This window comes from Apodemus sylvaticus, chromosome 2 (assembly GCF_947179515.1).
Source record: "Apodemus sylvaticus chromosome 2, mApoSyl1.1, whole genome shotgun sequence".
NCBI lineage: Eukaryota > Metazoa > Chordata > Mammalia > Rodentia > Muridae > Apodemus > Apodemus sylvaticus.
This window is the reverse complement of record NC_067473.1, coordinates 39,408,155-39,420,533: the sequence shown is the minus strand read 5'-3', so window position 1 is coordinate 39,420,533 and position 12,379 is coordinate 39,408,155. Positions and strand designations below refer to the sequence as shown.

The 12,379-nt window shown below is 40.2% G+C and overlaps 1 protein-coding gene across 1 annotated transcript in view; it reads right to left on the bottom strand.

Moving 5' to 3' along the window:
• The window catches only part of Mdfic (MyoD family inhibitor domain containing), an 81,299-nt gene that overhangs the window by 52,446 nt on the left and 16,474 nt on the right, over positions 1–12,379 (bottom strand). The window contains exon 3 of the mRNA XM_052173257.1: positions 9,096–9,218. Coding sequence (XP_052029217.1) covers positions 9,096–9,218 — 123 coding nt within the window. The remainder of the gene's footprint in view (positions 1–9,095; positions 9,219–12,379) is intronic.

Sequence of the window (12,379 nt, the reverse complement as noted above, 5' to 3'; positions counted from 1 at the left end):
GTGGTGGTTTCTGCTGTTTTCAAAACCTGAAAAAAAGTAAATAAATAAAATTTCCTAGCCTGCCTACAACCTGAAGCTTGGGTAGACTCTGTTGTCTCAGGAAGCAGCTCCCGAACCTTTTATTTTGGCTATGTAGGAGCACTTGGGGTTTTTCGTTTGTTTGTTTGTTTTGTTTTAATATTATTGAATTACATTTAATGGAATAAAACAATTCACTTAAGGATGTGAGCAGAAATGCAGACTAGGTACACACAAAATGAACTGGATACCCTTTCCCCCTATATGTCAGTTTCACCAGACTCTCCAGTGGCCATATACCTTGTAGTAAGAAAATATATATGCAATGTTATCTATACAGGATACAGATAGCTATAAATGTTTATATCATGAAGGTGATACTCATCATGATGTATATACTTTTTCACTCCGATGTTGTATATTTACTGTACTGCATGAAAAAGAAAAAAACTGGTTAGAGTCCTATAATAATCAAGACCATCAGCTTCAAATGATCTGCATCATTTCCCACCTTTTCCGGGGATTAGTTTGGGGATATCAAGCCACTGTCCTATCTACACACAAGCAGATACAAGCACACAGCAGGCAACAGCAATATCATCTGTTGAGTATTGACACTACTGCAGGACAGTTCAGCACAGAACCCAGGTGCAGCACACAAATGGCTAAAGCCCTAGCTTTAGCCCACACTGGGTCTGTTAACAGGAAGAAACACCTGTACCTCTGCTTCCCTGCTAGACAGCATGGGACTTTTTCAAAAGTCTCCAAAGCTTTTGTTGTAGTTAGTCCTCTGAGTTCGATGAACCACCATGTCAGCGGCTCATCTCCATGACCACACGTAGACCCTGACCTCAGCTAACATGGTTCCCCCTACACGCCTTAAATCCATAGTTTCCATTATTATATTTGAGCTTGTCTTTCCATGTTTCCTATCCAGTTACAACAACTAGTCCTATCTTGATTCTGAAACAATAGAATCCTTTCTGGAATATTAATTTTTGTTCTTTTAGTTGTAAGACTTTTGATGTCTTTTTTCCCTATACCCATACCTCATCACTTGAAACCCTCTGATGATAGGTCCTTAAGTGCTTTTCCTCATTGTCCTTGCATAGCAATTAACATTTATTTGAACTAAAATCCTTGGCCTCATTCCCAGCACTGGTTTCATCTGGCTGACCTCACCTCACAAAATAATAAGCCTTGTGGATAATACCAAATGATTCACATCTGAACTCTGGAGGCTGAGGCAGGAGGGTTACCATGAGTTTGAAGCCAGCATGGGCTACATAGAGAGTTCTAAGCCAGTCTTGCCTAAAGTGAGACCCTATTGAAAGATCTGAAAGGGAGACTCTTGAGAGAAACCCACTTCTTGTTTCTTCCTACCTGGAATCCTCGGACATAATCTAGACAAAACACCTTCCTTTCTTATCTTGATTAACACAACAGTCTTATCAAGAGTTTGTTACAGACTTCAGTCCTTTTCATTTCCATTTACTTCTCAAAGTATTTCAAAAACAATCTTCCAAATAAGTCCGGATTGAAACAGCATACACCTTATCAGGTGAAAACTCCAGCCCTATCAGTCTTCACCTAAGCAAGTCTTTCCCTCTCTCCCCCTAAATCACACACGTCATACCCCAGCTTATGCAAAACTTCGACTCCATTCAGCTATTCCCTCTTTTATTTCTAGATCCAAAAGTGTTCTGTGCTTTAGACTTGTAACACACACACACACACACACACACACACACACACACACACAATTTCAGTTATCTAAACCATTTTGGTAGAATCAAAGGCATGGCCTTCCTCTGCAATGCGCTCTCTAATATCCTTCCCATGTCAGGACTTGGACTTCGCCCATGAATACACACAGTAGCCCTGCAGTTTTCCCAGAGGTATTGCTAACACAAGCAACAATCTCAGGAGAAACTGCCTCTCCCACAAGATCATAAATTTCACATGCAAAAGCTACACCTGCATGGATCATGACTCAATCCTCAATGTAACTCAGTAGTAAACAAAGCGTTCTGTCAAAGTTTTAGTTCAAGTCCTAATCCCAAAAGTTTCACATAAAAACAGTCTACAAACGAATAAAGAATGTTTGTACGAGTTCTCAGAATTTTCAGATGCAGGAAGTTTGAGGTTGGAGAACTGAAATTATCTAGACCACAGCACTTGTGGTCTTGATAATTAAATGCTATTTATTTCTTCAGAGGTTAACATTTTTTTAGATGATCTTGAAGATAATTCCCAGGCCCCAGTTCTTCTTAGAGGCTTGAAAAATTCACAAATGAGAAGCTACATCTCAGGTCAGTGGTAAGCTCTTATCCCCCTAATTCACTTCAGCCCAGCCATGTAGCTGGCAAGGAAGGATCAGAAGACTTTAGGATGATGGGGAAGCGCTTGAAAATCTGCGGCAGACAAATATATGATGAAGATTAAAAGGCAAATGCCCAGTAGGGCGGTGGTGGCACACGCCTTTAATCCCAGCACTTGGGAGGCAGAGGCAGGTGGATTTCTGAGTTCGAGGCCAGCCTGGTCTATAGAGTGAGTTCCAGGACAGCCAGGGCTACACAGAGAAACCCTGTCTCGAAAACAAACAAACAAAAGGCAAACGCCCTAGCATATGATGTCGAACATATACAAATAAATTAGAACAAAAACAGCAGCATAAGAACAATAATCACAACAGGTGTTGTCTTGTGAATAACTTGGGAAACTTTAACATACAGCCACACAATCTTCACAGAAACAACTGTGAGTTCTTAACCTGGTATTAACCTAAAGCAGCTGTTCTCAACTTTTCTAATGCTTCCATCCTTTAGTACGTTGTAACCTCATGTTATAGCAAGCCCCAACCTTAAAATTATTCCATTACCACTTCAGAACTGTAGTTTGATACTATTGTGAATCATAATTCAAATGTGTGATATGCGGGATATCTGTCAAGAGACCCCTGTGAAAGGGTTATTTGACCTCAAAAGAGGTCTTGACCCAGAGGTTGAGAACCTCTGATCTAGAAAAATAAAAATAAAATGTGTTTTGGGGAATGATAAAGAGGCATGCGTACACACACCTATTTCCATAAGTGCAACGCAGTATGTTTTTTACATTCTGTATAATGGTTTCTAAACGTCTTGCTACTTTATGACACATTAAAGCTCTTAATCAACTGAATGGAGCAAACTTGTGACCATGATATCAGGGAGTCTCAGAAAACTTAGTCTATATATCTTAGTGCTTAGCATTTGGCTCAATGGAACTACAGTGAAAAGAAAAGTATCTTAAAATTCATAGCTTAGCTCAAGGATAATACTAATAATACACACTGATGAACTAACTCACCATCCATTCCTGCAGTAAAACCCAAAGTCACTGGTATAATCCTCACAACGACACCATGGTATTAGCAGTTCCATTTAGGGAACAAAAAATAGGAGTTGACTGATGTTAGATACCTTACTCAACACCAGCAGTAATCACGCCATCAGGACCCTTTCCCTAGCAGTTCATTAACACTGGCCTTCCCACACCTAATATTAAGATGTTCGACACAAAAGATGAACAATATTTCTCTCCAGTTAAGGGAAAGAACCCAGGGTGAGCCTAGAACATTCTACCCTGAAAGCGAATTGTGTCAGGAAACTTCACCTCTGCTCTCGGATAGGGGTCTAGGTGGCTACAATTAACCGAGGAGGTAAATAGAGTGGAACATCCACAGCTGACTCACAGCTGCACACACCCCACCTGGAAACCAAGCCGCCAGCTCCATTTCGTAATAACTGATGATTAAATGTTCTGCTCTGGGACAACAAGGAAAGCAACTGCGCTACTGGGTGTAAACACTTGGTCAGCAGAGTGAAAAGCAAAGAATCTGACAGTTGCCTAGAGCAGGAGAGGACACCGAGCAGCTCAGAAGTCAGAAGGACTTGATCCTAGTACTTCTCAGAGACATGAATGAGCATGAAGTGTCAGACAGGAACTGAAATTAATACGATGCGTGGTTTTTAATAGGCTACATCTACCAGTCCTTGCAAGGTGCTACATCAGTGGGGCATAATTTTTAGTTTCATATACACCAAACCCTAAAGAAAGCCAAATGCTAGTTGTTGAAATGTGCATTGAAACAAGAGAGCTGTGGAAAACTCTTAAATCAAAACCTCTTCATTCTCTCTCTCTCTCTCTCTCTCTCTCTCTCTCTCTCTCTCATCGAAATAAGAAATGTTCTAAGTATATGACAGTATGCCCGAGCACCTGCCTTTCTTTCTGTGTTTTCCACACAGGCAGAATCCCCTGGAGTGATGGAATGGTGTTCATTAAGGGTGATCAGCTCTAAGCTGGCAGAGGCTCAGAAAAGAAATAATAGAGTTCCTAACAGCAGAGCCTGTTGATATGGAGAGGAGATTCAGAGGATGCCAAGAGGAAGGCTTCAAGTAGGGGGGTGAGTGGCATCGCAAGGAGCCGTGACTGGTAAGGGCGGGCAAGTGTGAATTAGAGAGCGGCTTGCATTCTCCTGCCAATTAAGTGCTTACTATTATGAGAGCTAAAAACTCTTCAAAATGAATAAATGGGTTAAACAGAATGGGGATTACCATTTAAGTAGAGCATTCTAACTTTGCTTCAGATCATGGGAATTCTATAAAATCACAAAGGAGAGAATTAGCTGAACCAAACAGTTTAATTTAATGGAAAATTTATTTTAGAAGACAAGCTGAGGAAAAATTCTGGAGTTAAGTAATGGCATTTAGAATTAGAAGCATTATGTACAAAGCAACGTCCATGGATAAAGTTAAGTAACAGGAATGTTCAGAAAGACCTAGAAAATCTGCAATAGAGACCTCAGGCACTTAAGCAGAGGAACAAAGGAAAATGTAAGCTCTTCATAGGAAATAACCAGGATAGTAGAATGTGACCTAAATTAAACCAAACCATTGTTGGCACATGCTATCTGCCTGTAGATAGAGGGACATGTGTGCATACATGTGCATTCACATGTAAATGCATATGCACAAACATACATGTGAACACATATGAATACATCTGCATATATACATATAAACATCCCCTCCTGTCTTATAAACCACCCAAGATCATTTCTTTTTAATTATAATTAAAATATGCTAAATATTTCTCATAGATTCATGTGTATTACAGATTAAATAGAAAAATGAATATTAACTCGGGTGTCACTTCATTGCAATGTCTATTGTATGAAGTCAGAAAACTGGTGATTACTAAAACAAAGCACTCTTAAAATGTATAGGTTCAAATTCTACAGCACACCATATATCCTCCTAAGGGGGAAAAACCGAGGTCTCCACCCATGTTCTCAGGGAAACCAAAACAAAATATTTATATAAATTCTAAAATCTGAAATAAATCCCCCCAAATTAAATTATACTCAAAAGTATTTCTCAGGATATGAGTGCTTCTTACGCATTTTAAGAATCTCTCTTTAAAATTATAAAATAGAAAGCTTTCCGATTTTAAAATTTCCTCAGAAAACTGCTATTGTGCTTTTAATTCTTTGCTAATTTAAGACTTTAAAAAAGAAATGAAAAGAAAAAACAAATGTAAGTAGCTAGAACTGTCTTTTTTTCATTTAAATTTTGTAAAAAAAAAAAAAAAGATGTTCACATGGCACATTCCTGCACTAGACTCTGTGTGACCTATTTATTCAAAGTGTTTCGTCCAATATGGGTTTCTTTTTTTTTTAAGATTTATTTAATTATTATATCTAAGTACACTGTAGCTGTCTTCAGCCAGCCCACAAGAGAGTGTCAGATCTCTTTATGGATGGTTGTGAGCCACCATGTGGTTGTTGGGATTTGAACTCAGGACCTTCGGAAGAGCAGTCGGTGCCCTTAACCACTGAGCCATCTCTCCAGACCTGGGTTTCTTCTTTTATCTATTACTTCCAGAAAGGATTTTTCTCTAATAAGTTAGCAACTTGGGGGCAACAGATTTGAAATACAAGCCTTCAAATCACAGTCCCAGGAGGGTCACTGCCATTTTCTTCTAGAAGGATTACAGAAAGAAGAGCTCAAGCTTCCTCCCAGCACAGGAACCATCTCGGTGTGAGCTATGAGCAGGTGGTCCACAGAGGTCAAGGTCAATCAAGGCTCATGGAATGAATTAGAAATAGTTCTCTGCTTGGGTCTCATCTAGGAAGCCTGAGGATACACCATTTCCAAAGCAGCCAATCCCTTGACTTTCCAGGGCTGTTTTATTCTCAGTGAAGAAAAGAGCAGACAGCCTCTCCACATTGCCAGTTATTGGTACTTCATAAAGTACCCCCTAAATGTCCAACAGAGAAGGCAGCAGGCATCCTGGACAGTGGAGACAGCCTGTGAGTCACCAGCCTGCAGAAACCACTCTCAAGAGCAGATAAAGAAAACTCAGTCAGATTCAACAGTTGCTCTTCGCACTTTTGACTTTTGCAGCTGAGCTAGCTGCATAAGAGTGGGAAAAAGAGTGGACTGTGTGCATGAAACTGTTCCCACACCCCAGCCGTCTTCTTTTTCTTTTCTTTTTCTGATGCTCTCTCTGTCCAGCCAACCTAGCACCTCAGTGGGAACGCTCACATCAGTTCTGTGGAAGCCAGCTGTCCTGTTCTTCCACGGCACACAGGGAGCCACACAGGACTCTGGAACAGGAGCGGGAGTGAGCCAGCACTGACTCATCACTGAAGTTCACTTCCAACCCTGCGGAGTTCTGAGCCACCAGCTCCCTTTCCAAGGCCTATTGTTATTACAAAAGATCTGCAGAGCTGCCACAAGGCTCTGAACTGTAAAGCAAGAAGAAAGCACCCATCTCACCTAATGTGGGAAGCAAGATGTTGACTTAGAAAGAAATAGCAAAGGACTCTGTTGGAGAAGGTCAAGAAGCGAAGGCAGGCAGACAGACAGCTTCATGGAGTACTAAATCAGGAAGATGGAGTACTAAATCAGTGAGAAGGGCTAGCTGCTGCTATCACAATAGGAGACTTCTTGATGCTGCCCTGGATGAAGTCACATTTCGCATACTCTAAGTTCTTCCACTGCCAATGTTTCTTATACATCCAACAAGATAGCCTTCATCTACAAAAGCCTAACTGGGAAACTAGCAGAAACAAGACGGCTTGGACTTTTTAATCCTCATTCTGAGTCAGATGTTCACCCACAAGTATTTGAAAATGTTTGCCAGCTCGAGTTTCCAATGGTATTACATACAGGCTATGGACATTATTTTCACAAGTCTATTTATCTGCCAAAGGTCACCGCAGCATTCTCATAGAAGGTGATAGATCTCCCTAGCTCTATATTCTTTCTGTGAACATTAGTAGCAACCTAAACACTGTTTCCCAAATGCTCCAGTGTCCCAGGGCACACACTGCATCATTATCTCAGTAAGGAAACTATTTCCTACATTATTTTTGATCCGTGTCCACTTAACCGGTAAAGACAATGGAAAGAACAATTCATGTTAAATCCTGTCTTTTCACAAGATGAATTCTGTGTCTAGGATGAGCCCTACCAAGTAACAAAAAAAACGTTAACACATTAATCCACATTCCCAAATCCTTATGCCACAGTATATTTGGAGTTTTGCCTCAAGTGATCTTATTTACAGTTTTCCTACTGTGGACCTGGGAAAGAAGACTGGAGAAATAAATCAATTAAATGAAACTCTTAAAATTCTGCTTCTACAGAGAGTGAGAGAGAGACAGAGGCAGAGACAGAGAGAGACAGAGAGACAAACAGATAGAGACAGAGAGACCGAAGGAGAGACAGGGGGAGGGGCCAAGAGGGCTACACATGTGTCCCCAGTAAGTGGAGTTTAAATTCTTTCCTTATATCCCAGTCTAGTGTCTAGGAAATCACATGCAAAGTATGCCAGCAATCCAGCAAACCTTATGTTTCCCAATTTTAGAGTTAATATTTCGATAAAAGAAGATCAATATATATTGAAGGATAATTGTTTTCTTCAGAAGCTATTTCTGTGATTCTTCGGAAAAGACTATATAAATCAACCCTGTTGGTCACTAATTTTTGCTAATTTCCTTCTTTCCTATTCTTTTCTCTGTGACAAAAGCATCTCAAACATAAAGTTAAGAGAAAGAAAACATGTTTGGTGAGCTTTTCTAGAAACAAAAACTATAAATGTCTCTTAACAATATTTTTACTATTACTGCTAATTTTCTGCCAAGTCAATGTTTTTTTAGGATTCAGTAAGGGCCAGAAACTGAGCATTCCTAGGAAAAAAGTAAAGCCAAAACTTTTGAAGAAAAAGAATATAACACACGAGGGAATCTATATTATAAATTGTCTGAAATGATGAGTTAAAATTAGATAGCATGACACTTGAATCTGAGAAATGCATTCTCTCTGCGCTCTAGCATACTAATACAGAAACAAAGTAACCATGAACAAGAATTCAAATATTTCCTTCTATGCTTTTTCAAATACGGCCATTTATACTCTTCCCGTTTCTAAATTCTTTTCAGAATTTAGAAAATGTGGCAAATGTGATTTGGGCAACCTAGAAAGACTCAGGGACTAGACATAAGTTTCACATCTAAGGCCCCACATGGAATTCACACTTTGAGCAGCCCCCAAAAGACACCACATTTCCTAACAATCTCAGAATGAAATAAATACACCATTCCTTATAAATACTCTATAAAGCCACCTCAAGGGGCAAGAGAAGTGTCAAAAAGATACAAATAGCAACATAAATACAAGCTAGGTATCAATTGCCAAAAGAAGAACAATCACAAGAGCATTTTGTGCTTTGGAGCTGATGCTGTGTACAACAGGTACTTGAGGCCACCTGACTTCCATGGGGTCCTCACTCAGGAAAATGACTAAATCTAACAGTAAAGTATAACATAAACAGGACCGTTATTCCATCTAAAGAAGATATGAAGGCTCAGAGTGATTTACATCCTAGTTTTAGCTCTGATGGTTATAGCACCCATAGAAACACTGTCAGATTCAGAGACCTGTAGCAAAATTACTTGAGAAGGTAACTGAGGGTATGCTATCATAGCCATATCTCAGAGTCGCTGCAGTTCTCTATTAAGAAATACTTACTTCTAACGAGTTCACCATCGGAAGGATTTCGCCAAATGGACTGGTCCCGCATCAGCCCGCACCTGGTGTGGCTACTGGTAGTTTGCCTTTTATCTTTCTCAGTATTGTCCTCATTACATGCTTCTGAAAAAGATTAAACATGTATTATCATCTGATGAATGCTACCTGCCTTTCTGTATTTCCGGTAGGATTTGTTTGTTTGTTTGTTTGTTTGTTTGTTTGAAGAATTTTCTGAAACAGTATCTCCTAGAACACAAGCCTGGAAATCTCTATATAGCTGATGCTGACCTTGAACTCATGATTTTCCTACCAGTATTTCCAAAGTGGTCGAATCGTACATGTGCAGCTCCACACATGCCTTAAGTTTTTCTTACTGCTTCCAAGTCTGCCATAGGTTAAGGAAATATAATTATACCATTATTGACTATTGCATATATTCTTGGCCCATTAATATTTGTTGGATACTTACTATCTTTTCATCGTTAAGGATACATGCTCCCGAGAAAATAAAACCTATCAAGATGGCAGTAAATAAGTTTTAGCGCAGCAAGTGATCTGTCATCATAGAGGAATGTAGAAAGGTTACATCAAGGATGAGAGCAAGTGATTCCATACAGGTAGGAGGCAGGTGAGACAGGAAAAGCATCAAAGGAGAAGAGACTACAAATGACCGAGGGACATGAAAGTCGGAGCACAGCTGAATGAGAAGTAACTGGGCAGTGAGGATATAGGAAACGGGTACAGAGGTCTCTCTGTAGAAACCGAAGGAAAACGTCAAAGAGTGTGCAATGCCTCCTCAGAGAGGCAAGTGTTTAGGATGAGAGGTTGGTATGTAGGATTATGAGTTCTCGGTGGAAAGACAACATGTGAGGAAATGAAATGTCTTGTCGGGAGCATAAGTCAAACAACACACAACCTATAACACAAGGTAAAAATGCATGCTATGAAAGGTCCAGAGCACTAAAGGAGTTCAAAAGACCAGAAAGAAAAAATCTCATCAGGATGCAGAGATCAAGAAAGACACTATAGAGGAAGGGAGCGTGTTGGATGGTTTCTGAAAGATGAGAAGAACTTCAAAAAGTCACATGGGAGAAAGGTGGAAGAACAGCATGGGAAAACTCCAAAAGCAGACACTTGGGCAAAGGTCCCAGCTCCAGGCTAGGAAGCTCTTTCAGAGGGACAGGAGGTGAGGCTGTGAAGTTTTGATGAAGATAGAATGTGGATATCTGAATGTCAACAGAGGAAATCTGGACTTAATTCAAAAGCAAGGGGAAGAAATCAAAGAAGTATGGAAGGTTTGTGAAATGACTAAGTGAGGCTACGTGTTAAGGAGAGTAATAAACAATCTCAATCCTAATTGATTAGGGGGCCATGATCAATAATTCTGTTTCATATAACAGACAAGGAGGTACCCTCAGAAGATCCACTTTCCCTATACCCTTTATATATTCACTGGATATGACAGAGATAGAGAGAGACAGAGAGAGACAGAGAGGCAGAGAGACAGAGAGAGACAGAGAGAGGGGGAGAGACAGAGAGAAACAGAGAAAGTCGGAAAGAAACAGAGTAAGAGATAGAGACAGAGGAAGAGGAGAGGAGAGACAGACTCAGGGAGAGAAAGAACCTGAGAGTGCCCACATAAACTCACATATGTGAACAGCTGGTCCAGGCTGATAGAACTATTTGAAAAGGTTGTGGAAATGTTACAAGGTCAAGCCTCAATGGAAGAAATGGGTCACTGGGGAAGGCCTTGAAGACTCATAGCATGTTCCACCTTCCCTGAGTGCAGAAGAAATGTAAACAGGCAACTTCCTGTTCCTGCCACAGTGCCTTCTCTTCCTGCCGCCTTGTCTTCCATGCCAGGAGGAACTACATTTCTCTACAGTAAACCTTGTCTCCCTTAATATGGTTTTTGTCGGGATATTTTATCACAGCAACAGAAAAGAAGCTAATAGAGGCTCTGAAGTAGCCAAGTTCAAGCAGACACAGAGGAGAGTTTAACTGAACAACATATCAGAAACCATGGCAGAAATGAGAAACCAAGTAAGGTTTGCACAGATAAGTGGACAGGGGTGGAAATGACCAAATTTTTCATCTAGATTTGATGGTAAAAGGTCTGAAGAATGGGTGAATAATTTATACATTATGTATGTAAAGATATATGGTGTATACAAACATTTATTCATTTTACTAGGTGATGTCCATATCTTGAAATATAACACATTTTCACCCAGCCTTCATACAGTTCATAGTCTGGAAGATGAGTTGAAAACTGAGTATCTGAGTATAAACAAAGATATAGCTAGCTAGTCTTCAGGGAGTGGGTAGTCTTGAGTAAATGTGAATTGTTGGACATGAGCCAGCCATGTCAAGGGGGAAAAGTTTTGGACCCATGGAGAACTGGCACATTCCACAGCATGTGAAGCTCAGATAGATTGCAAAACCTTCCTCTAGTCTAAGAGTGAATATTCACGGTATATGCAGAAAATATACGCCATGCCTCCTCCCTTACAACCTGAAAAAGAGCTATCCTGTCAAGAGTGCTTCTGCTGATAATAGCTAAACCTGCCTTTTTGACTCACCAGTATCCGTAAACCCTCCATGACTCAGCTGTACACTGTAAGCACTGACTTCATGACTGTGTAAAATAAACACGAGCTTCCAGCATGCTGGGCCTTCCCCATTAGAAGCCCAGTACACTTGATCCCTACTGTGCGTGTGTGTCCATGAGTTTTGTCTTCTCTTCCCTCCCTTGCTGCCTCAGTCAGGCCCATCCCTGGCTCCGTGTTGGACACACATCAGTCATTGTCCACAAATTCCACTGCTGAAGCATTTCCAATTACTGAGCTCATCGGCAGAGAGAAAAGTCTATACCATTAGAAAGGAATACAGAAACTCCATAATATCAAGCTATGGAGGCAAAGACATGAAGGAGACTCCACTCAGACAGAAGTTGTTAGTCAATCTTGTTAACATTTCCAGTAGAAGGGAGAAGAAATTTCTGCACATGCAAAAAAGTTTCATGTATCGAAGAGATTTCACAACAAATTAACAATTCTGTCACAAAGCACATTTCAACACATGAGAAATAGTTGGGTGTAAACTCAGGATGAAACCCAGAGGCTAAGAGTGCTACAAAAAGCAGGGCATGGGGGGTGGGGGTGGGGGGTTCAGACATTTTTAGACTGCAAAACTATATTCAAGCATCAGTGTAATATAAATTAAAGTATACTAAACCAATATGTTCTAGATTTATGTAACATTTATTTAGCATTATCAGAGGG